Source organism: Temnothorax longispinosus, chromosome 10 (genome assembly GCF_030848805.1).
Source record: "Temnothorax longispinosus isolate EJ_2023e chromosome 10, Tlon_JGU_v1, whole genome shotgun sequence".
In the NCBI taxonomy this organism is placed as follows: domain Eukaryota; kingdom Metazoa; phylum Arthropoda; class Insecta; order Hymenoptera; family Formicidae; genus Temnothorax; species Temnothorax longispinosus.
This window is the reverse complement of record NC_092367.1, coordinates 4968708-4993561: the sequence shown is the minus strand read 5'-3', so window position 1 is coordinate 4993561 and position 24854 is coordinate 4968708. Positions and strand designations below refer to the sequence as shown.

Here is a 24854-nt window from a genome sequence, read left to right as displayed (position 1 = left end):
ATTCTCGTGGGGGAGGGCGGAGGGGGTTTAGAGAGTGGGACGAAACGCCGCGCCGGTAGAGAGAAGGGCGGAAGGACCATCGATGCGCACTCGGTGTGCTTCCCGGTAGGATTTCAGATACCGCCTCCGTCACCTCCTTCAGTCCGTGGGTCCGTATAAGAGAGCGTTCGGTGTCTCCTCGGCTAAACGATTCGACCTGGAAGCGTGCCTGGCGCTTTTTACACGGTTAACACGATCAACGCTCCGGCAGGCGCGTGATAGCAAGAGGGGCGGAGGGGAAAGGGGCGACACGGGGGTCGATTTACAAGGTACGGCGATGTCACATACTCCGGCCGGCTGGTGTGTGCATAAATCTGTATGCGCGCCCGGGCACGGCTATGTGTGTATTTTAATCAATACCCTGTTGACACCGCGACCAGGGAACATAAATCATAAGACAATGGAAAATGGCGCGCGGGGAGGAGGAGCTACAGCGGGATCTAAGTATTCCATTGTCGTGTACGTGCCGAGACAGGCACGTTGCATACACCGAGGCCCACAATAGTTCGCCTATGCCATCGTGAAATTTATTTAACTCAAGCTTTTCATCAGCTAAACATGTTTTTGCACACAGAACGCTCGCGTGCAAAAGCGTCCGCGCGCTCGCCAATGAACGAAACCGCGTGGAACGACGTTTTAAAGGGACTTTTTTATTTAACGCGACGATATCGTTGATCACTGTCGAGCTGTCACGATTGTGGGAAAGACATTCCTAAGAGTTTTATCGAATTAGATGAAGCGACAAAATGAAATTTCCTCACGACGCACGTAATGCATATTAAGCAACGCTTGTATAAATATGCAAAATACTCTTAACAGCTCGGATGTAAGTTAAGCGTTTAATAACGCTTCTACGACAATGCAATCGCGAGAAAGTAAAGACTTTTCATTTATCCACGCACTGCGAAATTGATTTTATCGGCATCATTAATAATAACGTCAGTAATGTCCCTGCCGAATCGATTTCGGGGAATAATGTGTTTTTAAAGCTTGATCAATAATGCGTGTGACGTAATTAACGATGATTACGACCAGCGCAGATGGATTGGAAAAGCACGACGAAAAGCGTCAACGCGTCATCGAATATTTCCGCGACGTATTCGGAACGTATCCGTTTATTCGCACATGATTTTCGTAAGCCCCCAGTAAATTATGTATCAGAATTACTAATTTTTATTATAACTGCATTCTTCAAATTGTTGCATCAAATCTGCGTTGAACAAATTGTTCGACAGGGTATGTCCATTACTTCCAATTTTATAAAGCAATAATTTCCACTCGATAAATGAATTTTCGAGTATTCACACATATTCGTCACGCCTGTGATATATTTTAATATGTCGTGCCTGGAATATTTGGCAAGAATAAACGTAAATTGTTTTAAAATTTTGATAAAGCAATAAAGGAAAAGATAATTTTAAACTAATAGAATCTATTTTTTACGCGCGAATATGTAACATTTGAAAACAGTTTTTTTCCTGTAAAAATGGCATGCCAAAATGGCTGCATTCCAATATTCACTGCAAGTACTGAAAATCTATAGTTTACGTAACGTATACACTATAGATTTTCAGTAGTGACAGTGAATATCGGAACGCATAGAATAAAGTCTTTAATCTTTTAGACGTGCACAGGAATTTCTTCGTAGCTCCGCAAGACATCTATTTGCGCGATGACAAATAGGGAGCTAATAAACACGCGCATTTAGCTTCAATGTTTGTCTTACGGAATATCCTGCTTACGGTATAATATATTTTCATCTTCTTACTTCGTAATTATCATTCAGTCAGTTTTTGCGTATGAAATCGTACCGCGGGCCTATGAATTAAAACGCACTGATTTACGCGATTGTATATACGCGTGAAAGGGATGTTTCGACGTTGCCGGCGTATAGTAACCCGTACAGAAGTAAGCGAGCGGGACGGAGTCCCTAGTACCGGAGGAATATTCGCAGCCTCGCTGTTACGCACACATCCCCGGCCATTTACTCCGCGTACAACCCCCGCCCCGTTACAGCTCCGTCGAGCCGCACACCGCCCGGCGAAATGCCTACGTATCTACGAAATGTAGATAATAGATGAAATATTTGCGCGGTATGCGTGGTATTAAACCGACACCCCTGAAATTGTATTTTATAGCTACCCCTGCCACCGACGGGGCCCACTCGCGCAACCCCTTCAGAGTTCTGATTCTCTCTCTCTCTTCCCTCCGCCCTCTCTCACCCCGTTTGCCCTCGGTGCATCCAGGTTGCATGCCGCTCTCTCTTTCTCTCTCTCTCTCTCTCTTTCTCTCTCCCTATCTCTCTTTCCTCTCGCGCGCAGCTGCACAATCGTATACACAATGTCGCAATACGGCAGGGTAGCAAAACCGCCCCCTCCTCCTTCTATCTTCCCCGACCATTCTCCGCCCTCGCTACCGACCCTCCAGACGTGGCGTTTCGCCATATAACGAAACGTCAGAAACCAGTTTGCGGATCCGGCCGTCGGGAGGCGCGAGGTATCTCTCACCCGATGCGTTTCTATCTTTCGGCGGGGGTTGCATCCCCCTTCGGTGCATGGCAGCGTCTCGCGCCTCGCCGCGGCCGCCCTGATGCCCAGCGTTTCTTCTTTTTTTTTCTTTTCCTTCTTTCGCTTCGTCCCTATATGCGCGATCTCCCTAGTCGATAGAAATATTTTTCGTAGCTACGAGGATTGGAGGTGGTGAATTTATCACGGTGACAGACCATCCTCTCTCACTTTACGCCGAGGGCCGAGAGAGCAATCTTTCTTTTTCGGGGTTTTTTCTCGCTCGCGGCGAGGGGGGCAACCGCGGATACCAGCTCTGCTGACGCGATGATATTCGAAGATACCAGAAAAAAAGGATGATGTTTAAATATTATTTGAAGCAATCGTAAATCACTTTCTCGTGAAAAAATAAGCCGTGATATGGTAAAACCGCACTGCGCGTTAACGCCGTATATTTTCAGGATAGTGATTGACGGCCATAAATACATCGCAATGTTTTAATTGACAAGCCGCGTATTAAATATGACGTATTTGATAGCGGCATACGTTACAAAATAATACTACAGATACGGAAAATGTTACGTGTACATTGGCCGGCGCGGCGGGTTCGAATGTAACGATAGTACGTGTAGCGTGGTTTTATACAGATGTTATTATTTATTGATACGTTGCTGTGTATCTCTGTAAAGCTCTCAAAACATATCGGGGCTGCTACACATACGTCGAATATACTATGATGCTTACCTTACCTTCAAATCGATTCGAAGGGAACGTAGTTATGAATAAATATGCAGATACATATTTAAATTCAGGCTACAGGTTCTGCACGCGCAAATAATGACAAATGCAATAAGTGTCTAATAAAAAAGAGACTATATTTGTGAGAGGAAAACTCTCTTTTATTGTAACAAAAAGAAACAAATAGGAAAATTTATTAATTACATAATCTAAGTAGAATTTTCGTTTTTGAATTAATCGAAGTTGCGCGTATAATATTTTCGCAATTTTATACATCGGCTATATATATTGTTTGTCATCAGCTTTACATTATTTTTCACTTTAATTTTGTACGTACAAAATTATAGATAAAACATTTAATTAAAAGGACGTTAATATTCTAAACAATTAAAAAGACTTTAACATTCCAAGGAAATGATCTTAAAGATCAGCTAGATTTGAAGATATTTATATAATGTTCAATTTAGTAATGAGTTTGTAACTCAATTGTCACGTAAGTCAAATACCACGTTTCTTTATTTATTTTGAATTATTTCGACATTTGGTATATACTAGTCCTTATTAAATCTCCTCGCCAACTTGGCGCGCTAATTGAGGGTAAACAGCAAAATGATCGTTTGGTCGTTTTCCCCTCGCCGCGCGGTCGGTCTGGATGATATAAGACAGAATAAACTGCTCGAGAGCTTGGCCGGCACCAAGCCGTGAATTATTCACTCGGCAAACAAGAATCTCGTTTCGAGAAATCGAGCGGCGACCTTAATGTACGAAATCGACGCAAAATCAACGAATGTCTCGTCCGTCAAACAATACACACACACTCACACATGTATTGTACACAAACGTGTATTACACGGTACACTGTGTGCCGTTGGGTCGATATTCGTTACGTGCGTCGAAGATGTTCTTATATTGCGATTATCGCCACTGTCATCATCATTATTCCGCCGCTGTGTGCCGGCGCCATTAGGCACGGTCAATTTTCCTAAGAGCACCTCACGTTATTCCCGACGATACTCGACTTCCACGCAACGAGCCAGCCGGGCCGCGTGTCGTGCGTGTGACCCTCCACGGAAATATCTGCGACCGGCCGACCGACCGGGCCGGTTCGATAATAGATAATGGTGCGTCGGCACGGATTTGCGTCGGCCATGAATTATTAAACGAGAACGTGTTGTATAGCTTTTCATGCCAAAAATCGCTGTTTTTTTTCACGAGGGAAGATTCCGCTGTTATACGGCGCGCCCGGTAAATTATGGTACGACTGGCGAGGAATGGATTTTTCCTGGAGAAAAATAAGAGATGTAAAACAAGCTGTTTTTCAACCCGTTACGTTGTTGGCGAGAAAAACGATTATATTGATATGATCGAGTGAACTGCGTATCCGTTTGATTACGTTTCATTAATACATACGAGAGTTATTTTGATGAAACAGAGTTTTTTCCAGTGATCAGCTTCAAGCGACTCCTCTTACAGCAGAAATTCGATTTATCAAAAATTTATGAGAAATGTCAAAAAAGTCGAGTCCTGAAAAAATTGCGACGAACGAAGCTTTCGTCAAACTTCCCTGAAAAAAAAAATCCACTTCGATTTCGTCGAAACGAGAATGCGGGAAAACGCGATAATTCCAAGAGATCCGATAGATCTCCGCCCTCCTTATAGCGGTCCTCCACAATGCATAATACAACTGCATTTTGCCTCGTTTAATCTCGCTTGTGTGCGCGAGAACGTATCAATAGCAGTAGCTCCCGCAGACTCTCGAAAGCGGCGAAGCGATCTCCGTAGCCGGCGGTCTTTTCTCAGGCTCCCTCTTCTCTCTTTCCCGGGGAAGGAGTTAATGCATTTCATTAATCACCAGGAGGACCCTTTCCCATCCTTATCCGCCCATCACGGTCTCTCTCCAGCCTCGCCTCGTTGCCGCAGACGGTACGAAGCGGTTGATATTTTCCCGTTCTTCGGCGCCCCCGTTATTATTACTTGTCATCTCGCCGGATTTCTTTCTTCTCTCCCACCCCCCTCAAGCTCCATTTATCCTCCATCCGGTGCTCGTACGCCGACCTCATTTGCCAGGGAGGAGGTGAAATCAGGACGCGACGATGAATAAAAATAAAACACGCACGCACGGGCGTAAGACGCGGCCGATACATGTCGACGTGAAGAGATAGCACCAAATGGCGAACGGGGGGGGGGGAGTGATGCCAGGGGTGGTCGATGGCGGGCGTCCGCCCCAAGAAGAACTTGACGGCTTCTACTTTTTGCGCTCGGAGTTCCTGAATGTCGGCGTTCTAAGAATATCTCCGCGCGAAAAGAGGAAACGCCGACGAGGGAGCCGAAGGGGCGGCGAGGGGACGCCCGGGGAAGTCGGCGCACGGGGGTGGAGGATCGTTCTCTGTGCGAGGCAAAACGGCAGAGCTCCCTTGTGCCGGATCTGCCATTTGCGAGAACGCGCGTTCGCCCATCTTTAATGTCACGGACTCAATACGAGAAATAGACGGCCGTGTATAGAGCGACATTTTGATGAAGCGCTCTCGCTCTCCCCCGTCGCGGTTACCACCACGCTGGGTTTTCGCCGCCATATAGAGGTGAAATCGTCGTTGCGTTACGTTACTACTTCAAACGGGCTCGTTAGGATGGTTAGATGCACTTAAAGTGTTTCCGTTGTGCTACGAAGCGACTTGCTCTACACATCTACTCTCTCAAATTCGTCCGCCATTCCGCTTCGCGGCTGATACTTGAACTCCTTTGATTCTTCCGTTCGCATGCATTCGATTCTTTACCGCTATTTACATTCTGATTACAAAACATCCGATAAATATGTCTACTGTGTTACATTTTTATAACGCATTGTAAATTACCGGGCAATTATTTCCACAATTAAACATAATGAAACGACGTATTCCTTCTTCACGTCTAGATGCATAAATTAATGATGCAAAAAGCGCGGCGACGTTTGATATAGTGCACATAACACGTATATCCATGCGGTTTGTGTAAATTTAGCTGCATCCAGTGCAAGATAAGTAAAGGGTAGATTGTGTCCGTTTGTGAGCGGAGGTTCGCGACGACGCGACGACGGGGCGTCACGGATCCGATGCGAGAAATAGACGCAATATATACAAAGGACGTTGCAGTGGAGTGTTTAGATGTTAGCTACGTAGGACCGTGCTATCGTGGATTATATGTATCCCTTTATTTGTAGATAAACTGGCGCGGGCGTATGTACAGACGGTTCAGGCCGGATTTTCATCTCGTCCACGAACGAGATTCGGGTAATCTTATGTACATCCGAAATATATACACGGTGATACCACGTATCACCGTACGAATACGTGTTTCCTCGTTTTCTTTCTTTTTTCAAGGGACGCTAAAGAGCCCTTAATTGAACGGCTGTACGCAAGATTAATTTTCGCCGGTCGATATAAGAGACGTCGGTCGGGCAGGGAGAGAAAGAGAGAGAGATGGACACGCGCTCGAATCGAAGGTTCGGTGAAACCGCGCGGTAACATACCTCCCAGGGTCCCGATAAATACGATCCCCGGCGTGAGCGCGCGCACTGTTCCGAGCGAAAGATTTATTTTCACCGCACATTCTGAAATGATGACCTTTTACGCTGGATTTCGCCCCGCGCGCGTTACGTAGGAAAGATACAAATCACTTCTGGACGTTTGGCGGTTCACGAACGGCGCGCATCCTACCGTATATATACACTCGAAACCCATCGCTCGCTCTCTTCAGGAGCAAATTCTGTCGACACATATCTCGGACGGTTGATGGTCTCCGAAATTCATTTTCGCGCGGCGCTCCATCCGGCCAAATCGGGTATAGTCGCGTCTAAATGTGTGAATTAAATCATAATTACGTGAATATTCTCGCTACGTTAATCTCATTTACTTCAGTTTTTCTTACGTTATTTTTACAGCTCGGTATCCGAAAATCTATTATTAAAATACTTTTCATACTCATTATTAAATTATTATTAAAAGACCTTTTATAACTCATTCGCAACTCTGTCAATTATATATTTCTTTACTTCAGTAACATTAAAATAGCTTTATTTTACTTCAAATTCGTAAGTATTTACAGTTAGTAAAAGTAAAAATGACGACGATTGTTTGAGTGTAATAATTGAATTGGGAATGGTAGCTTTCACGATGAAACGCGCAAGACCACTGTTGTCGATGGAAATTTATGCTGGATAGTGCATAATGCATCACGTATACACACCATTCTGCATGAGACGCAGATATTCGCGCAGTGACGGCTTACAAGCGAGTTGCACATTGTTTGTTCTTGTAATTCTACTGTTTACCGGGTTATATGATACACTTATGACTGACGACGTTTCAAATTATAACTCCCTAAATGTTGAGAATCAACGCGGACGTTATTACTGCGAGAGCATTATTGTTTAAGTGCACTGCTATTATTTCGACGGCGAAGTTGACATTCGACAATAATTATTGTAACATGTCTGAAATGAGGGAAGAAAATCTATGAAACCGTTAGTAATAATACGAGTTTAGGATCAGCCGCTTCTACAGTTTCTATAAAAAGAAAGTTATACACTGTTAAATTCGTGTCAAATTATACTCAATTTCAGTCATTTTTAATTATTTCTATAAGTCGCCATTGCTTCTATAATATTTAAGTCGTTAATTTAACTAAACCAATGAAGTTAAAATAATACTGTTTTGTGTCAAAATAATAAATTTCGACACACACATGGTAGTCGAAGATAACAAAATTTATTGGTTTAAATTTTATTCTTTAATATTTAACAGTGTATTTTTTTCGTGACTGTTCTCGATTCAAGTTATATAATTATGGGGTACTCAATGTATCAGCATTTTTTTTCGCGTACGTGCACGGGAAGTTGAAAATGCAGATTGTACAGGGTAGCGCACAAACCGGCCCGGAACAGTTATTTGCAACTGTATTTTGCAACATATTTTGCGTTTAGGGCCAGTTTTATATGCACCACTCTGTATTTAACCCGGAACGGTTGCCTAGTCGATATTGGGGTGATTTTTACGCCCCAATATCGAAAAAATGAGGCTCACGTCATAGTAATTTTAATGCGCTTTTTTCGTTTTTCAATATTTTTTTATTTCTATTTTTTTCTAGAAAAAAATGTTCAATAACTCTATAGGTATACATATCCTCAAATACTAGTAATAAATTATGGAACAATCAAAAATGTGCAATATGTAATTAATAATAATGACTTTTAATTGGGGTATAAAAATAACCTCAGGTGATCATTGATGCAAAAAAAATCAGATGCACCCGTTCTCGGGTTAAATGTGTAAACGCGAATGGCCGCGTCTTGTGCACGATTTATGTATATGTTTGCGCAACGTCAATCATCGCCGGCTCGTTTCCCCTTTTTCAGACTCCTCGTTTTCCCAGTTTGCTCTTGCCAGAGTGCCAAACGTTCAAAGGCGAATTCGCAAAAACGATCGCAAGTAATTTCGCTCGTTTCGCGTCCACTCGCATTCGCGTGCGCATCGCGCAAATGGTTCGTTGAATATCGCGATACCGATTTTTGCCGTCGAGAAGCCTTAGAGCGAAAGATTTGAGAGTTTTACGCTTTACTATCCCCCATAATCCACATACGCCTGTTATCGGTAAAAGTACGAGGTTCGCTGCACGCCGGGATAATCGGTGAATTTATAGGAACGCTGCGCCGCATGCAGCTGCGAGAATGATTTTCGTTCGTTGAGTCTCGCGGCTGGTGTTCAGGAGTCGAATATCATGGAGCAGAAAATGAGCGTATAAAAACGGGACAATCCGCGAATTCATCGAATGACGGTTGAATTCGGCTTCTGTATATAATAGCTGATAAATCAAGCATCTCAAAATATCTTGATTATCAGACGTAACGTCTCACGATCTATATAATTCGTATATATCATTTATTCCTGTATCGTTTAGCATCTTGCACAACGTACAAATATAATGTGCATTGACACTGCTTCTGAATTTCTTAATTTACTTCTCAATTTCCATTTTCTAATCTCGGAACGCACGCATTTCTGTTTCATGACCTTTTATCTAGGGATCTAATTAAACTTTTAAGGGTATCTAATTGTCGAAAATCCCCCGAGTATTAAAAGTATCACTGATTAATCTCTCGACTGATCGCTCGATTTAGCCAGCTAGTATCGTTGAAATCCTTGGAAATCCCAGCGAGTGAAATTCGCTGGTAATCGTATTTGGTTATACCCATTGCAAAATAATTCAGATGCGTCGCGAGAGGCGAGATAATTAAATCCTATTTCGAGAGTGGCTCTGACGCAAATCTTATTAATAATTTGTATTTCAGGGGACACCGCACCCGTGCGCTACCTGTCCCTGAGAAGCCTTCTACCGGAGACCCCCGGTTACATGACTTACGAGGGCAGTACAACGCACCCCGGTTGTTGGGAAACGGCGGTCTGGCTGATCCTTAACAAACCAATTTACATCACGGCGCGAGAGGTAAGCAGTCAGTCGATCTCACCAGTTCAGCGATTTATTCGCCGCCGAACTTCTCCCGGCATATTTTTTTTCTTCGCCTCTTCCTCCTAAATTCCGGTTCTGATTCGCGGGAGTTTGCGTGTCTCGCAATAATAATCGAATCATCGAAAGTAGCGGCCGAGACGGTAGGACGGCCCGAAAATAGTTTTGTCAATACTGTTGGATCAGTCAACGGATCTTTCTATAGAGCGCATTGTTTCTGTTATTAGCTGTACGCCCTAAGGAAATTAATGCAGGGCCCAGTCAGCACACCGAAAGCGCCTCTCGGTAACAATTCCAGACCGCTGCAGGGTCTTCATTATAGAACCGTGCGAACGAATATCGATTTTGCCAAGGTAATATAATGCTGCGATTATATCATTCGATACTTCGTGCGAAGAAGTGTGTCAATCGGGGTAATTGACATATTGCGGTGAATCTAATATCGTAAGATTAGCATCATATCCGGTAAAGGACTTTTAAAGGAAAAAAACAAATATAGATTTCTTTTTTTAAAATTATTTTATTAAAAATAAACTATATAAATTATTTTAGCACAAGCATAGAACTCTAATGAGCTTTATAAGTTTTAATTTAAATAGAAGCTATTCTTTCACATTTTTTAGCATTAAAAAAACAGATCACTTGTAATATTTAATTCGACTTTTTTCTACTATCTATAATCTACTTTTTATCGGTGGAAGATATCCTTGCTGTAAATATCTTGATTGATCATAAAAGAATCAATCTCGTCAGTATTTCTCGCGCAGCTTAAATGCACTTTCTGTGTTATTCTGGCAGCGAGGAAACGCCAAGTGTCCGTCGATGGCGCAGGACATGCATTATAGAGGTAACACACGATGTTAGCCAGGCTCGAGAAGCCTTAAACTTCGTGCCTCACCGCGAAGGGATCGTCTCGATGAGAATTTGAAAAGATGACTTTTTCCTTCCAGCCAACACGTGGCGGGACGATGGTTCCCTATCGCACAACGTAGTCTGAGGCCACCCCGCGGCAGGACCACGAGAGGGGACTTTTCTCTAAGGGAGTGGAACGAAGCGAGCTCATGTGGGGAGGATACTGATGGAAAGAGCTAATTTCTAACGGAAGAACGAAGAAATTGTGCCGTGGCTGTGTGAAAAAGAGACAGAACAGTGGATTTTGAATACGGTTGTAAGTCGATGCGAAATGAATACCGTAATAACTCTCAAAATGGACGAACAATTATTATGTAACCACTATGTCATGCAGAAGTTATATGTACATAATTATCTGTAAATTATACATTACGTATAATTTGTAGATAAGTTTGCAACAACATGAATCGAATTTTGTTTTATTCTCCGGAGTAGCGAGGACAAAGTTGCGTGTGTGTTGCTACAGCACTAACGTAATTCTCGTAACACGAGTGATCAAAGGAGCTTTAAGTGTCTTGTTGCGATACAGATTTTCATTTAATGCTGTTTTGTAAGTTTACGCATTGAAGACTATAAGAGTTATCAAGGATGGGCGCAATTTAAAATAATACATGTTACTATAAATTACGATATGTGTATATATACATACACGTATATACACGTATGTACATATAATTTTGTAAAATGGACAATAGCACTTTCAGATAATGGATGATTCCTATAGCGAGAAGATAGGCGTTGTCTCTTAAGGTAAGAAAACTTTTTTAAACTGCCCATCGTTGATAAAATCATATATGATCAATATGTTTTCATATGAAAGATCGCGAAAATAAAATGTATATGTTTGAATGAATTAATTCCGCTGATGAGCCTGTGACTCGATCGAGTTAATTTGACAGGTTTTTGTCAATTACTTCATAGCCAATGGCGATACGACGTGAACGATGTAAAGCGAAAACCATTACGAAACGAGGGGGGGTGGGAAAATGGGATGGGGGAAATGAAGCGGAAGCGCGGGAAGAAGCGAGACGATCGTGATGGATCTCGGTAGAAGATACAGAAGAAGAAATAGCCGGTATCTCATTGGAGGAAGAGGAGGAGAAGAGGCGGAGAGCAATTTCGTAATAGCTCCGGGATAGAGAGGAGTAGGATAATAAAGAAGGAATGGTACGGAAGAGGAAGAGATTAGGATGAAGTCATGTGGTAGATCAATCGCGCGGAAGAGAACGCTGGCTCTCCGTTAGCTTAGCCGATGGACGAATAATCCGGCGCTTTTGTATATAAAAACACAGAAAATGTACACGAACAGACATTACCTAAAATAGACGTTAAGCAGCGGAAGACGAAACTCTTAGGGAGGAAAAAAAAAGCGTGTGTATAGAGAATAAAGTTGTATCATATGAAAAAGTGAACGTTTAACAATTGTGGTTAATAAGCAAACGGTAATAATAAAGGCGACGTTATATTGTACAGCAACAGCAATCCGCTGTGTCTCTCTCTCTCTCTCTCTCTCTCTCTCTCTCCCCTCTCTCTCCTCTCTTTTCCTTTTATCATATTTACATCGATTCTAATATCTTCTTTTTATTTTTGTATAGGTTCCTTACACATTCCCTCCTGCCATTCTACATTGATTGGATATATTCAGCGATAATCTCGTCGAATAATTTACACGATATCATACATCAATGTTACGAGGAGAAATATCGGAGGCGTAAATTAATAAATTCCAATAACCCGCTAATCTCCGAACCAGAGTCGCTTAGGAGAAAGTTCGAGTCAGCACGCCCCTCAAAGTTAGTCATTACAAATTTCTTCGTCGACGCGCGTCAAGGGTAAGGTAAAGTTCCAACGGCGCTCAACGAAAGTTTCGCGCTCTCGAGCATCGGGACCACGCTCGATCCAAAAATTCAAGCATGCTGACAAATTATCTGGGACAAAACTGGGTTGAACACTGGCCCGAAGTTCATGCCTCGGCCTGTGAGACCACGTTTCATCCTTAATTAATTATCTACGGCAGTAATGGCGGGCAACTTTCGCAGATCGCTTCTCCCTCTTTCTGTCTCGCCCTCACGAGACACGAAGGTAAGTGGATCCTATTTTATCAATTTGCGGAATAATTTATATGCGAGAGAAACTGATTGCCCGTCAAGGCGCAATATTCTTCACCGTTAACGTCACACGCTTCGCGTCCGTACACCGTATGGCGTTATTGCAATTTAATCACGTATCGCAGACGAGAAGGACTCGTGCGCGGCCGCGTGCAACACACGGTTTAATGAAATCACGTGTAGTACGTAATTTGATTCAATGCACGGTCAATAATTTACTACGTGATCTTTGAGGGCGAGTGCGTAAAATTACGTTAAATAGTTGTCTACGCGGAAATTCAGTATTCGCCCAGTAATTCGTCACGAGTGACACAAGTTCTTAAATTGAATTTGAAATAAAATCACGGAAAATGGTGTGTCACACACCGAATAATAAGTACGTAGCGCTGTATGAAGTTTCTGAGCTGTCTGATTTGCATTCGGATTAGCAGTATATATTTCGGGAATTTCCGCGCTTGAATTACCGTACGGTCGCTGCCTCATTCGCGAGGCAGCAATCCGCCCGCCGCCGCTTCGACTGTGCCGAGCGATTTTTCGGTCAAACATTCTCGTGGCAATACCGTCGAGCGCACTCGCGTGTGTCAGCCTAAACGAATGCAACGAATTTCAGGGGACGGTGGATTCGCCGAGAATGTGCTGAGTAGTTGGATCGCGTGCAAGGGGGTAAAAGGATGCTGAGAGATATGCTTACCGAGCTCAAAGCTTCTTTGAGGGGTGGAAAAGGAAGGGGCGAGGGACGAGAGGCGCGCCAGCCTCGTCCCTCGTCTACGTGACATTCTCGATTGAGGGGTAGGCGAGGGGCGAGGGGCGAGGGGCGGGCGCGTAGTTCTTGCACTCTTTTATGGAAATTAAGGACGTGATTTCGGATTTCCACAAGTACAAGTTTCATCCTCCTCCTCCATTCGCCTCCTTACCGTCCTGTTCGTTGTCGTGTTCTGAGGCAGCTTCGTGACTCGAGCGTGGTACCCCTTATTTTTAGATTCCGTGCAACGCACACGTATATAACATTGTATGAATACGGTATCGCGGTAGATTTCGCAAAATCAGTATCGACGACCACGTTTATAGGTTCTATATTCAATGTATGGGCTATCATGCGCTTTTTCCTCTCGTTCCTTGAACTTCTTCGAGTCCATTCTCTTCAACTAAATTCCATTGAATCCTTCGTAGTGCTTATTCTGAATTGTAAGAGTTTTAAATCATGCTCTCCAGTATTTACACCATTTGCGATGTGTGCGTATAACGAAAGTGTTACAGGACGAACTACGTCCTGCGCCTGCACACACTCGTCCGCATTTTGCATCTCACGTCACGGTGAGAAGCGTGTGCGCGTTCCGCGTAGCTCACATTCGCGATTCGAAACGCTGAACTCGATCGAAACACGCCATATCTAAATATGAACCAATTTCCTTCGAAGCTTAGCCACCTTAAGTGTATCAACGAAACGCGTATCGGACACGTATACCAGTGCCAATTTAATTAGACGTTTCCTTCCATTCGGCAAGGAAGCGCTCGGCCGTTGAACCGCAGAATGCCGGTTTTAGAAGCGGAATGAAAGTTAGGAAATAATAACCGAAAGTTGAATGCAAGTTCATTTGGCGGAAACTGCTTCAACCTGCGCATGCAACAGCGATTACAGTATGCCACGTCTATTCCGCCGATGCGGAGTGGTTCGGAAGTTAACGTCTACTCTCTTCCCGCTTCTTCGAATTTTTGAGAAGAAATGATTATTAGTGATACAAAACGTGCAGGAGTACGATCGAAATAAGATCGATAAAAGACGCTTAATTATAATGAATAACTTTTACTTTCGAGCAATTTTTTTTCTGACGGGGGTATTTATTCTTTAGAAACCAAACGCTTTCACGAGCTTTTGTGAATACCGGCATTGTACTTATATTTACATATACACGGGAGAGTTCTACGGAAACTGTTATTTCGTTTTATATAACGTATAATATAATAGTTATTACCGATGTCGACTCTCATGTTTAAAACTTATTCTCACGCGAATATCCGGCAAACGCAGGAGAAGCTAAAACTTTTGTAAACGCGTTAACGTATAGCTTTATAAAGCTCTTTCGCAATTGAATTATGACATCTTGTTGTGCTCTAAAAAGGGAACGGATTTGATCCGTTAAATTTTAGTCAAGAAATTACAGATTTATTTAAATTAGCTATCGCTACTATGATTCTATTACGATGGTTAATAGATTAAGGAAAGATCGTTCTGGAAATTATCGAAAATTAAGGGGTCATAAAAATTAACCGACATATATAACATGGGATCGATGTCGATTGGACCAGATAACGCGCAGTTGGCCGCAACCGCGTCGTCGAAAATGCGGCCTTGGTGTGGATCAATTCGTCGTAAACGGAGGGCCTTAATTCGCGGGAAGACTCATGAAAATAGAAAGATGGATAGTCTCGGGCGATAGAGAGGGACCAAGGGGTCACGTAGATCGTTCGAAAAAGATAATCGGAGGGAAGGCAGCGACGTTAAAACTTATCGGCGCCTTCCTTTATGCCTGCCGCCGATAGATGAGACCGGAACGGCGTGAGAAGAGACGAAGGTAGGATCGGGAAACCATCTAACACCCCCCCGTGGTCGGTGGCCCACGCGGAGGCTGGGGGGGATGAATAGCAGTGGACCGGGGGAGGGATAGCGAGGGGGGAGGCCCGATCATGCCTCCACAGCGCCCCGAGGAATTATGGATACCATTATACGAGAAAGATTAGAGGTCCTCGTAATATTTTTATTACCTCATCTCACACGTGCGTTAGTCGTCGGGCGAGGTGCACACAGGCAAATCGGCACGTGCACGGACGAGACACAAATTGCCGCGCGCGGTAGATCGCGACTTGAGAGATGGAGGTGGCGCGGTCCCGCATTAAGAAGAGATCACGGACGGTGAAAGAGACTATATACGGATCGTAGCGTGGAATTTGAGCAGCGTGGGGATTCGGTCTTGTTAGAGCCTGTTGTTGGAAACAACGCTGTTGTTGGTTAACCCGCGGCTTCATTTTAGTATACAAATTTTCATATTATTTAATCACTCTCGAATAATTGCGAAATTCTCGAAAAGAGCCTTCTGAGATCTCGTTTGCGCGGAAATAATAATAGAAAACAATTTTAACTCTCGTTCGTTGTCGACATAAATATAGCTTTAAGAGACGTCGCGAATCGTGAAACGAATGCCATCACATTATGATTCGCAGTAAGGACGTAATATTGACATATAGCATTCGGGTGATGAGTTTAAAAGCCGAATAGCGCGAGTGCTGCGCGTAATTATATACGCTTTTCCGGTTTCGGTATTTATTACGCCTGTCTGTTCGTCGAAGCCCTTGAAACAGTGGGCGATTATTAATTTGCTTAACAGAGCGCATGCAGCCGCACAACTGATGATCGCGTTGCAATAGCGCGCTAATAAAACGCATTTACGATTTAATTTACGCCGATGGATATATTATGCAGTTTTAACTACAAATTACAACGTTTACGTGTCGTTACATGATGAGACCGATATTTCGCCGAATTATTTTATTCGACGTCCCACTTCCCCGAGCAACCGCGATTTATATTGAAAATCAAGGAATGCGATTAAATTGCAGATTCGCATCCCAATGTATAATGATCGAATTTTTCCCCGATGACCGACGGAAAGTCTGCCCTGTCGATTAAATGGAAATATGTCATTACGAATCATAAATTTAAAATCCACCTCGTCGCGGGATTCCACCTCGCTATTACCGCGGAGCGAGTAAAAATGCAAATCCGCTGTATTTTTCCGATTCGTCGCCGGTGATGTAGCATAATAAAGGTGTGATTCAGTCATCCCTTGGAATTCCTTACGGCCATTGCGATACCCTCACGAACACACCGAGACACCAAATCGTTTCCATTCGATGACGAGGAATCGGCTTACTCTCCCGTACAATGGCGGGCGGCGAAACGATTTTCCCCGGAATCGTGAAAAAGAGCAAGCCTCCATAACGGACTTACCACATCCGAACAATCTGACGGCGGTTTGAAAGTTTTTATATCCTTTTCATCGTCCTGCTGCACCTGATACCCGTGTCATACCCCGCGAATTTTACATCACGGCGACCTCGCTCAGCTGCATACATAATTGTCGCGGCCAATGCTTTCCTTTAAAACGCACGATAGCTGCATTTCCCTCTAATCCGCTCCTTAACGTGGAATAAAAATCTGTCGTGACATTTAAGTAATTTTGTAATTCTTTCTTTAACCCTTCGCAGAACAAGTGGGACTTTAAAGACCCGGTCGATATTTCAGTTTTGAATTTTTCGGAGACTTCACGGGCTCATAAAAAAAAACGTTTGGGTATATGTATATCAGGCATATATAACGATATAAATAGATTCTTAAAGACTTCGAAAGTATACTTGAATGTTTTCAGATTTTTTATGGCACTATTACAGCTTGAAAATCTTAACTGGCCTAAAAGACCCACATGATCGATGGAAGCAGCAAAATTACACTTGTTCTGCGAAGGGCTAATATATTTCGTAATTGCCACGCGAATCATCATTTGATCTCTGATACTTTATTTGTTGTTATTGCTGATTTCCGATCAGCGCTATATCGTGCATAACTTTCTGATTATTCTCACGTAATCTTGCACGCGTCGGCACTTAATGCCAAAAGCAGAATCGGGAACGTTCAACGAAGCTGATAATACGACCGATTCGAATCTGACCTAACGTGGCGGCAATAATAGCCCCTTGATGTAGCCTTTGTGCATATCGCTCGTGAACTAATTATCGTTGTCCGTGTCACATTTGTCACTTGAGCTGATTTAATAAAGTAGATGACGGTATATGGAACACGAACGGGTTAATTGACACGATAGAAAACTATCGACGCCACGTCAAACCTAAACGCGTGAAGAATTGTTTTCAAATTTATCCGCATTTTCTTGCCACATACCCGACCGATTGTAAAAGTGATACACTCCCATTTAAACGGCTCGTTGGTTTTTACGAGCTCGTTGATTACGCTCCCGAAAAAGCGATCGCAGGCTTTCAAAATTGCAGCGATACTCGATGCGCCGCTATCATACTTGTAATTTGTATACACAGTTGCGTGGAATGTACACAATCAGTAATTACCAACGTAATTAATTACAGGCTTAATTGGCCGAGCATCTCTCCAAGGAGACGGAGATACAATGGGAGCGACAACAGAGCGGACAATAGAACGATTATAGAATTACACGGTAGTCTTACGTGCGCGATGATAATACGTGCGTCTCATTTTAATCGTTAACAATGTAATTTGCGAATTTCAAAATTGAAAATTTATCTAAAAAGAATATCGAGAGACGCGATCCGAGATGTTCATGGGTCTAAACAGAAATCGATGGAAAAGGGAAGCGCTCGGGAAGGCGCGACTTTCACGAAAGAGAAAAGCAAACAAAACACTCGGAAGTTCTGCAAAACACGTGCCCGAACGTGGACCGCGTGCGAGGATAAGCCCGCGGGCGAGGTAGAAAATGAAGGAACTTACGACGAGAAATTTCAAATTCATTTCCGCCCCTTACGATTCGCGCCCGTCTGTTCCTGGCCCTCTATTCTCTCCCCCGCACGGCAAACTTTACGGTATCACGCCGGAGCTGCCCAACCCGCTTGTTTCCTCGCAACCTACGTTCATGTGAATATTTTATAAAAATGAGAAGAGTGCCACCGGGGCTGGACGATATTACGTTTGCCGTTTCATCGCCACGTGACACGCGACACACGCAGGCCCTTCGCAAAATTACCAGAATCTGTCTGCGAATGCACGAAGTTCCGTTACGGAAAATTTACATACGCTAAAGAATTAGATTCGATTTAACTTCTCAGAAACCTCCCTAAATTTTTGACAGGTAACTTTGCGATCTCTGATCGGCAGATAATAACGCGCGTAATTTTTAAAATGTTTCCATATAACGCAAATGCAAATCTAAAGATGTCTAGCGTGAAATAAGATATCTAATAACATAATCTTCTCTATATTCATGCAATGTTGGAGCCCGATATCGATCCGCAGTTCTCGCGGAGGGCACATTTGACGGTGGCTCGTTTGCATAACTGCGTTAAAGGGAGTATATTTTATTCCGGTCGTGGGGGAAAAATAATGCGCGCGGATACCCCCGAGGCAGCCGGGGCCCGGTCGGTTCTAATCTAAATAATCAGAAATATTCTAACATTATTGAATTTACCGCCACCGGAGCTTCCGGAAGGTAGACTTCGCAACCGCCGCGGCAACATCGATAAAAGTGGAACAAACTTAACTTTCACCCCCGCCTGTTCTCGCTACATGCGCGCTCGATGCATCACGGCTTGCATGCCTCGCTGATTCTGTTACGGTCCTTTCTTTTTTGTCCTGCTATAAGGGAGGAGCAAACTCTATTTACTCTTCATTACGGCCGTAATGAGCGATACATTAACGAATTTCAACATGAGAGAAACGAAATATTGTTTATACTTATGGCCTGAAAATTAGGTGGAGCGACCCGAGCGCGAATACAACGGGGCAACAATACTTTTTGCAATTACGTAAAGTTGTGTACGCGAAATGTAATTTGTGCTGCTTCGACAAAATCAAATATATCGTATCTGTTAAATCGTTAAAAGCATCGTGCGTTATAGACGCACGCGTTAATTTGAAATGCTTATTTGATACAATGCTCTGTATTTACGCAAAATTCCGTGGATTCGCGCGGCGGACGTTATTCTTTGCGTATATACGAGCTGTGTCGTACGCATGTAGCACTAAGCGCTCAGTGAGCCCGAAACAGATAATCCGGAATACCTACCAAATAATTTCATTAACTATCCGGGAGAGCTGTGTGCTTGGCGGAACACATCGCAGATAGCGACAGTTTTAATAATCATCTGTTCATTAACTTCGTAATTCAAAGCTTAATAACTCACCTGTACGTTTGCGCAATTACAAACTGTGTCACAGAGAGAAACTGCCGTTGTTTAATGAGTCCCTTTAATCGCAAATGAAAAAAGGGGATTCTCCGTTGCCGCGCGGACAGAATTTTACGAGGTGTTGATAAAATTTCAAAATATTTGTATATAATGAATACAAAAAGGGACGATTAAAACTTTCGACCGAGCGTATTTGTAATATTTATGTATCCGGTACAATTCCGTTAAATGCGGGTGAAATTGAAACGTTTTTCCCCCGCAACGACGACAATGTCATTTTAAGCGCTCGGCTATGAAAGCGGACGATAAATTTCTGCCTGACATCGGGGAGATTAAGTTCCATTTTTATTTTAACATAAGCCGAATGAGATCTTTGACAGGCCGGTACCGTTTTCGATTCCGTTCACGTTCGACGGCTGCATAAATTGTTTGATACCCAGACTTGTCACAAAACCGGAACATGTTTACGGCCATCAGTCCGACTAAGGCTTGATGAATGTGCTCAATTTTATCTCCACCACATGACCAATCATATTGATTGTGAACGCTATTGATTGGCAAGCGAGATTCCAGTTGCGCGCCGCCCGTTCCGCTTTCGCTGCTTCTCCAACAAACAATAGCTACAAATATCGCTATATCAGCTTTCGTGATATATGTAAGTGTACACGCGAACGTTATTCTATACGTTACGCCGATTATTACAAAAAGTTTAATGGAAGATTTTAATACAGATTATGTATTTTAGAGATATATAAGCAAAATAACGGATGTGAAAATCAAATCAAGCTAAAATTCAACAACATATCGTTGAAAAATTGTGTATTATTTGCAGGAGAGGTGATAATGCCAATTTTTACAGCGCATTAACACATACCAAGGGAGGAAGCTACACACGCAGGTTACGCGTTTGCTACCCAAACGAGGAAGGCATAAATTACGAATCGAATTCTCGCTCCCACCTCGTGCTTAAGGAAGGTAATGGAAATTTAATGTACTCTCCGCGCCGACAATAATAAATAACACGGTGATAAGGCGCGCGATAAGGGCCGCCAATGAGCGGTGGCGCCCTTCAGGTTAAAGGGATGAAGACCAGCGAGGTGGATCCTGCGGAAGGGAGGTAGAGCGAGCTGGTGGAAATCACCAGCGGGAAATGCGGTTTTTCTTCGTCGCGCGTTCCGTTCGATGCATTGACTTCTCTCCCGAATGACAAACCGAGATAACTCGAATAAATGTAAAAGCGAGTGCCCGAGTTTTCTCTAAGTGAAAATCGATGGGGTTTTATTGTGTGTTCTAGGGGGGGGGGGAGAGCGTTCCGGGACCGCAATTCGCGCGGCCCTTACTTCACCCCTTTTCCCGGGGCGCTCGGCAAGTCCTTCTCCGCCTCCTTCTCTTCCTGTCTCGTATATACGCCGCTTTCTTGTCCGAGAATGCCGCCTTTGTGTCCAGACCTTCGCCGTGCTTTAGAACGATCGAAACCCTATATAACGGCACCGGCTAGTTTATTATACGGTGTACTCCGAGCCCGTATTTGCGTGATACAAACGAGTAATACGAGGCATTTCGGCCCCTCTCCCGAAACTTCGGTAACTCCTTCGAGCAAATTTTCTCGGGGCTAATTAAAAAGCGCGAGATCCTCCTTACTTACCTATTCCTTCGAAACTTAATCTTTTGATTTTCGATATTAAATTGTGCAATGCGAAAACGGTGATACGAGGTATTTTGTAAGGTTTGCATTAAACTTCGGGAGAACTTTACGATAACTTTAGAGCCAACCTTGACGTTGCGAAAATTTCTACCCGTGATATAATTCCAGAGTTCTCTACCTGAGGAGGAAAATTATATATATTTATGTATAAGAAGATATTCAAATTATACATTATTCAGCTCGATCTAATGTATAGAACTATGATATCGAATATAGAAGATATTTTGCCACTGCCAGTAATAGTTTGCAATTTTTTAAGAATGTTAAATATTACAATTATCTTTAATATATAATATAATAATATATTTATAGTATCTTAATACAATTTGCTAGAAGAAAACATTCTAAAAATGTCATAAATTTCTATATATTCCGTGCGTAACCAAGAGGTATACTGTTGCGGCGAAAATCGAACGAAATCGGAACTCGTTGACGAGAAGTCTAATAATGTCCACGCGCCGTAAAACTATTTATTGAACGAAAAAGATAGGACAATAAAAGGAGTGTAACAAAACGCGCGATTGCGGATCTGGCTTCTCGGAATATTGGAACGTCCGGATATTTTTCCGACTAAGGGAGTTCATGAAGAAGAGGAGAAAAAAAAGAGGAAGGAAGCGGAACGCCCTTCCGGCCCGTAAAAATTTTACGATAGCCGCGTTGTTTCGTGTATTGGTCTTTATTTACCCGTAAAAGTTTCATGGTGTTATCACACTTCGCTGCTTGCCGAAGCGGGACGACCTGTGTGTGTGTCATTGGGGAAGCGCCGGGCTTCGAGCCGCTTTTACGAACCAACGCAGTTTTTCCTTCCTGAAAAAGATCCTAAAGCTTCGGCCATTCGATGGCCGAAGTTCTCTTATCGCCATTCAACCGCGCGGAGCGTATTTGCACCGACGCGCCGGATAATTTAAAATTACCTTTAAAGCCGCTCGTCCCACGGTCAAGCTAATCGATTTCGTTCGAGGCTAATTTTCTCCCGGTTGGAGCGGGGTTGCGATCGCGGCGCTAATAAGTGGCCGTCCAAGCGCCATCGAAAGGGGCACATATAGAGCGTATTTCGTGGAGTGGCCGCGTGAAATATGAGATAGAAATCTCTCAAATATCCCGAGATGTAACTGATATCTCTCGGGACAATTGTGGAAATCGCCAAATCGCGAATGTATAGCAGTCGCTCGCGCAAAGTGCAAATATGCAGATAATGTATACATTTCTGGCTTTTCTGAATATATATCGCGGCAAAATGAATTTCCGATATCGCAGGCCCGAGAAGGCATCATCGCGAGAACAAGGGCGACAAATCCAGCGCCTCTCATTTATACGCATTACGAGCCACGCCGTTGCGCCTTTCCTCGCCGCACGTCATTACCCCGTTCGCGGGTCCGCGCGCGCCTCGCGCGAAACTCCGGCTTCCGGTTAACGAACAAAAACTCTGCGCGGATACGTGCTCTCGAGGCTCCTCCGCGCGCGGTGCCGGCCATATATCTCCGCACGTTATAATCCCACGGTACCACGGCATGCGGCATGGCGAGTGTACCGCGCGCATGGGCGCGCTCGCTCTCTCGCGCCCGCGATAAAATACTTCTTCCTTAGTTCATCAATTTCGTATAAAGCGTGCGGAAGTTTCGGACGGGAAAAAGGTAACGGCGAAACTTCCGTAAAGCGCGGCCGTCAACGGATCGAGATGAAATATTCCGCGGGAGCATCGGCGAACGACAATGCGGGTGAAATTTTTTTTTCACCCACAATACGCACGAACGGTAAAACGTATTTATATGCCGGCACGCTTTCAGGCCGGTACGCGTTCATATGTAAATCACGATTTTCTCCGCTGAAGGAAACAACTTTCGGGAACACTGTGGCACCGCGCTCGCGCATCCCGAGAAAGTCCGCCGCTCTGCAGGTAGCTGCGCCTGTGCCGGTCGCGCGACGAAAGCCATTGTAGTAATAATCAAATAAAGTCCGAATAGCGTAAGTAGAATCTTGTCATACCGATGCTGCCGAGGACGGAACACAGTTTCGCTATTACGGTAATGAAGTCTCCGGTAATGAAGCAAAGACGAAATCACGTCGCGCCCAGAGTTCCAGACACGGACGTGTCCTTATTGTGCTTGTTACAATACACGGGGCCACCCCTTTCGTTGAAAGGGGCGCGATAAATCGCTTACAGTATTCGTTCTTACGTGACCCAATTGTGTGTGTATGTGTGTATGTGTGTCTGACCCGGGGATAATAATTTTATTAATACCGTTAAGGTATCGCTTTGTCCCTCTGCGTGCGAGCTGACGATTTATTCCGTGGCTATTGTACGCCCCCTCCTCTGCCCCCGGGCTTGTTTTTATTCTCCGCAATGGTGGTGCGGCCGGCCGAAAATTTCGCTCGGACACGTAGTACTTTCCTTAATAGGGCACAATTTCCCTCGATGGAGCGAAGCGTTTCATAATTGACGAGTACTCGCACTTTAACCTTCGTTACCCTTCGTTCCCCTTTCCTCTCTCGCTCCCTCGTTCTCTCTTCTCTTTCTATCGCTTTTCTGCCTCATCACTCAAACTAATACGTACACGCGCTGACGCTCCGTCCGTTCCTGGTAGCAGTTTGGAAAATCCAAAAAGTCACGTTTCCGGCATGATAATCAAGCGGCACTTATTATCGCGCGTTTTAATTGCATAGCGAAAAAACGTTTGCACCGCGTCGCTGTTACCGTCATGTTTCGTAACTGGCGATATTTTGCGTTTTTATTGCTTACAACAGTACATATACAGGGTGTCCCCGTATTAAACACGTATCTCCGCGTATCGAAAAAGATACGAAATGTTATCTTTTTTTTTCTCTCCACATATTACTAACCGTGTGGAATGTCTACAGTGATGTCGGAAAACATTGGTTAGGTGCTTAACTATACCGTATTAATTGTGTTCATTAGATTAAGTAACGTAGAGTCGCGCGCGGAAACGGGCAAGTCGCTCTTTAAAATTGCAACGAGGCAGACGAGCAAGTATCAGCGAGCTCATTCAAATTGGACGATATATGAGCCGCATAATGCGAGCGCTGCTACTCTGCAAAATTCTAAATTTATGCCTGTGGAAAAATTTACTACGCCCTTTACGCGTCGTAAATGCAGGTGGAAGTAGGACATGGTTACCGCCTTTTAATCAAGCACACGATTTTTATAACTTTATATACGACCGGTTTTTTTTTTATAAATAAACGCGAAACACATTGGGTACAAATATAGTCACTGCGTTTTATAAATTTATATACAAAAATAGCAAAGCTCTCAAATACTTTCGTATACCTTTATGTGTATTATGTTTCCAATTAATTTGCGCAACATATATGGCTCGTAAAATTTCAAAACGCAGCCATTTCCGTTAAATAAATCATGCGGGATTTTACAGTGAGACTTCTGAC

The 24854-nt window shown here is 43.6% G+C and overlaps 1 protein-coding gene across 3 annotated transcripts in view; it reads left to right on the top strand.

The window, feature by feature from the left end:
• The window catches only part of Carpa (Carbonic anhydrase-related protein A), a 127856-nt gene extending 115695 nt beyond the window's left edge, over positions 1 to 12161 (top strand). The window contains exons 7-10 of one of the 3 annotated variants that reach the window (XM_071790330.1): positions 9604 to 9758; positions 10007 to 10132; positions 10578 to 10626; positions 10712 to 12161. In XM_071790330.1, the coding sequence (XP_071646431.1) occupies positions 9604 to 9758; positions 10007 to 10132; positions 10578 to 10626; positions 10712 to 10776 (395 nt within the window). In that variant the 3' untranslated portion in view covers positions 10777 to 12161. The remainder of the gene's footprint in view (positions 1 to 9603; positions 9759 to 10006; positions 10133 to 10577; positions 10627 to 10711) is intronic. The other 2 variants (XM_071790332.1, XM_071790333.1) reach the window with 2 other exon arrangements.
• The last annotated feature ends 12693 nt before the right edge of the window (positions 12162 to 24854 follow it).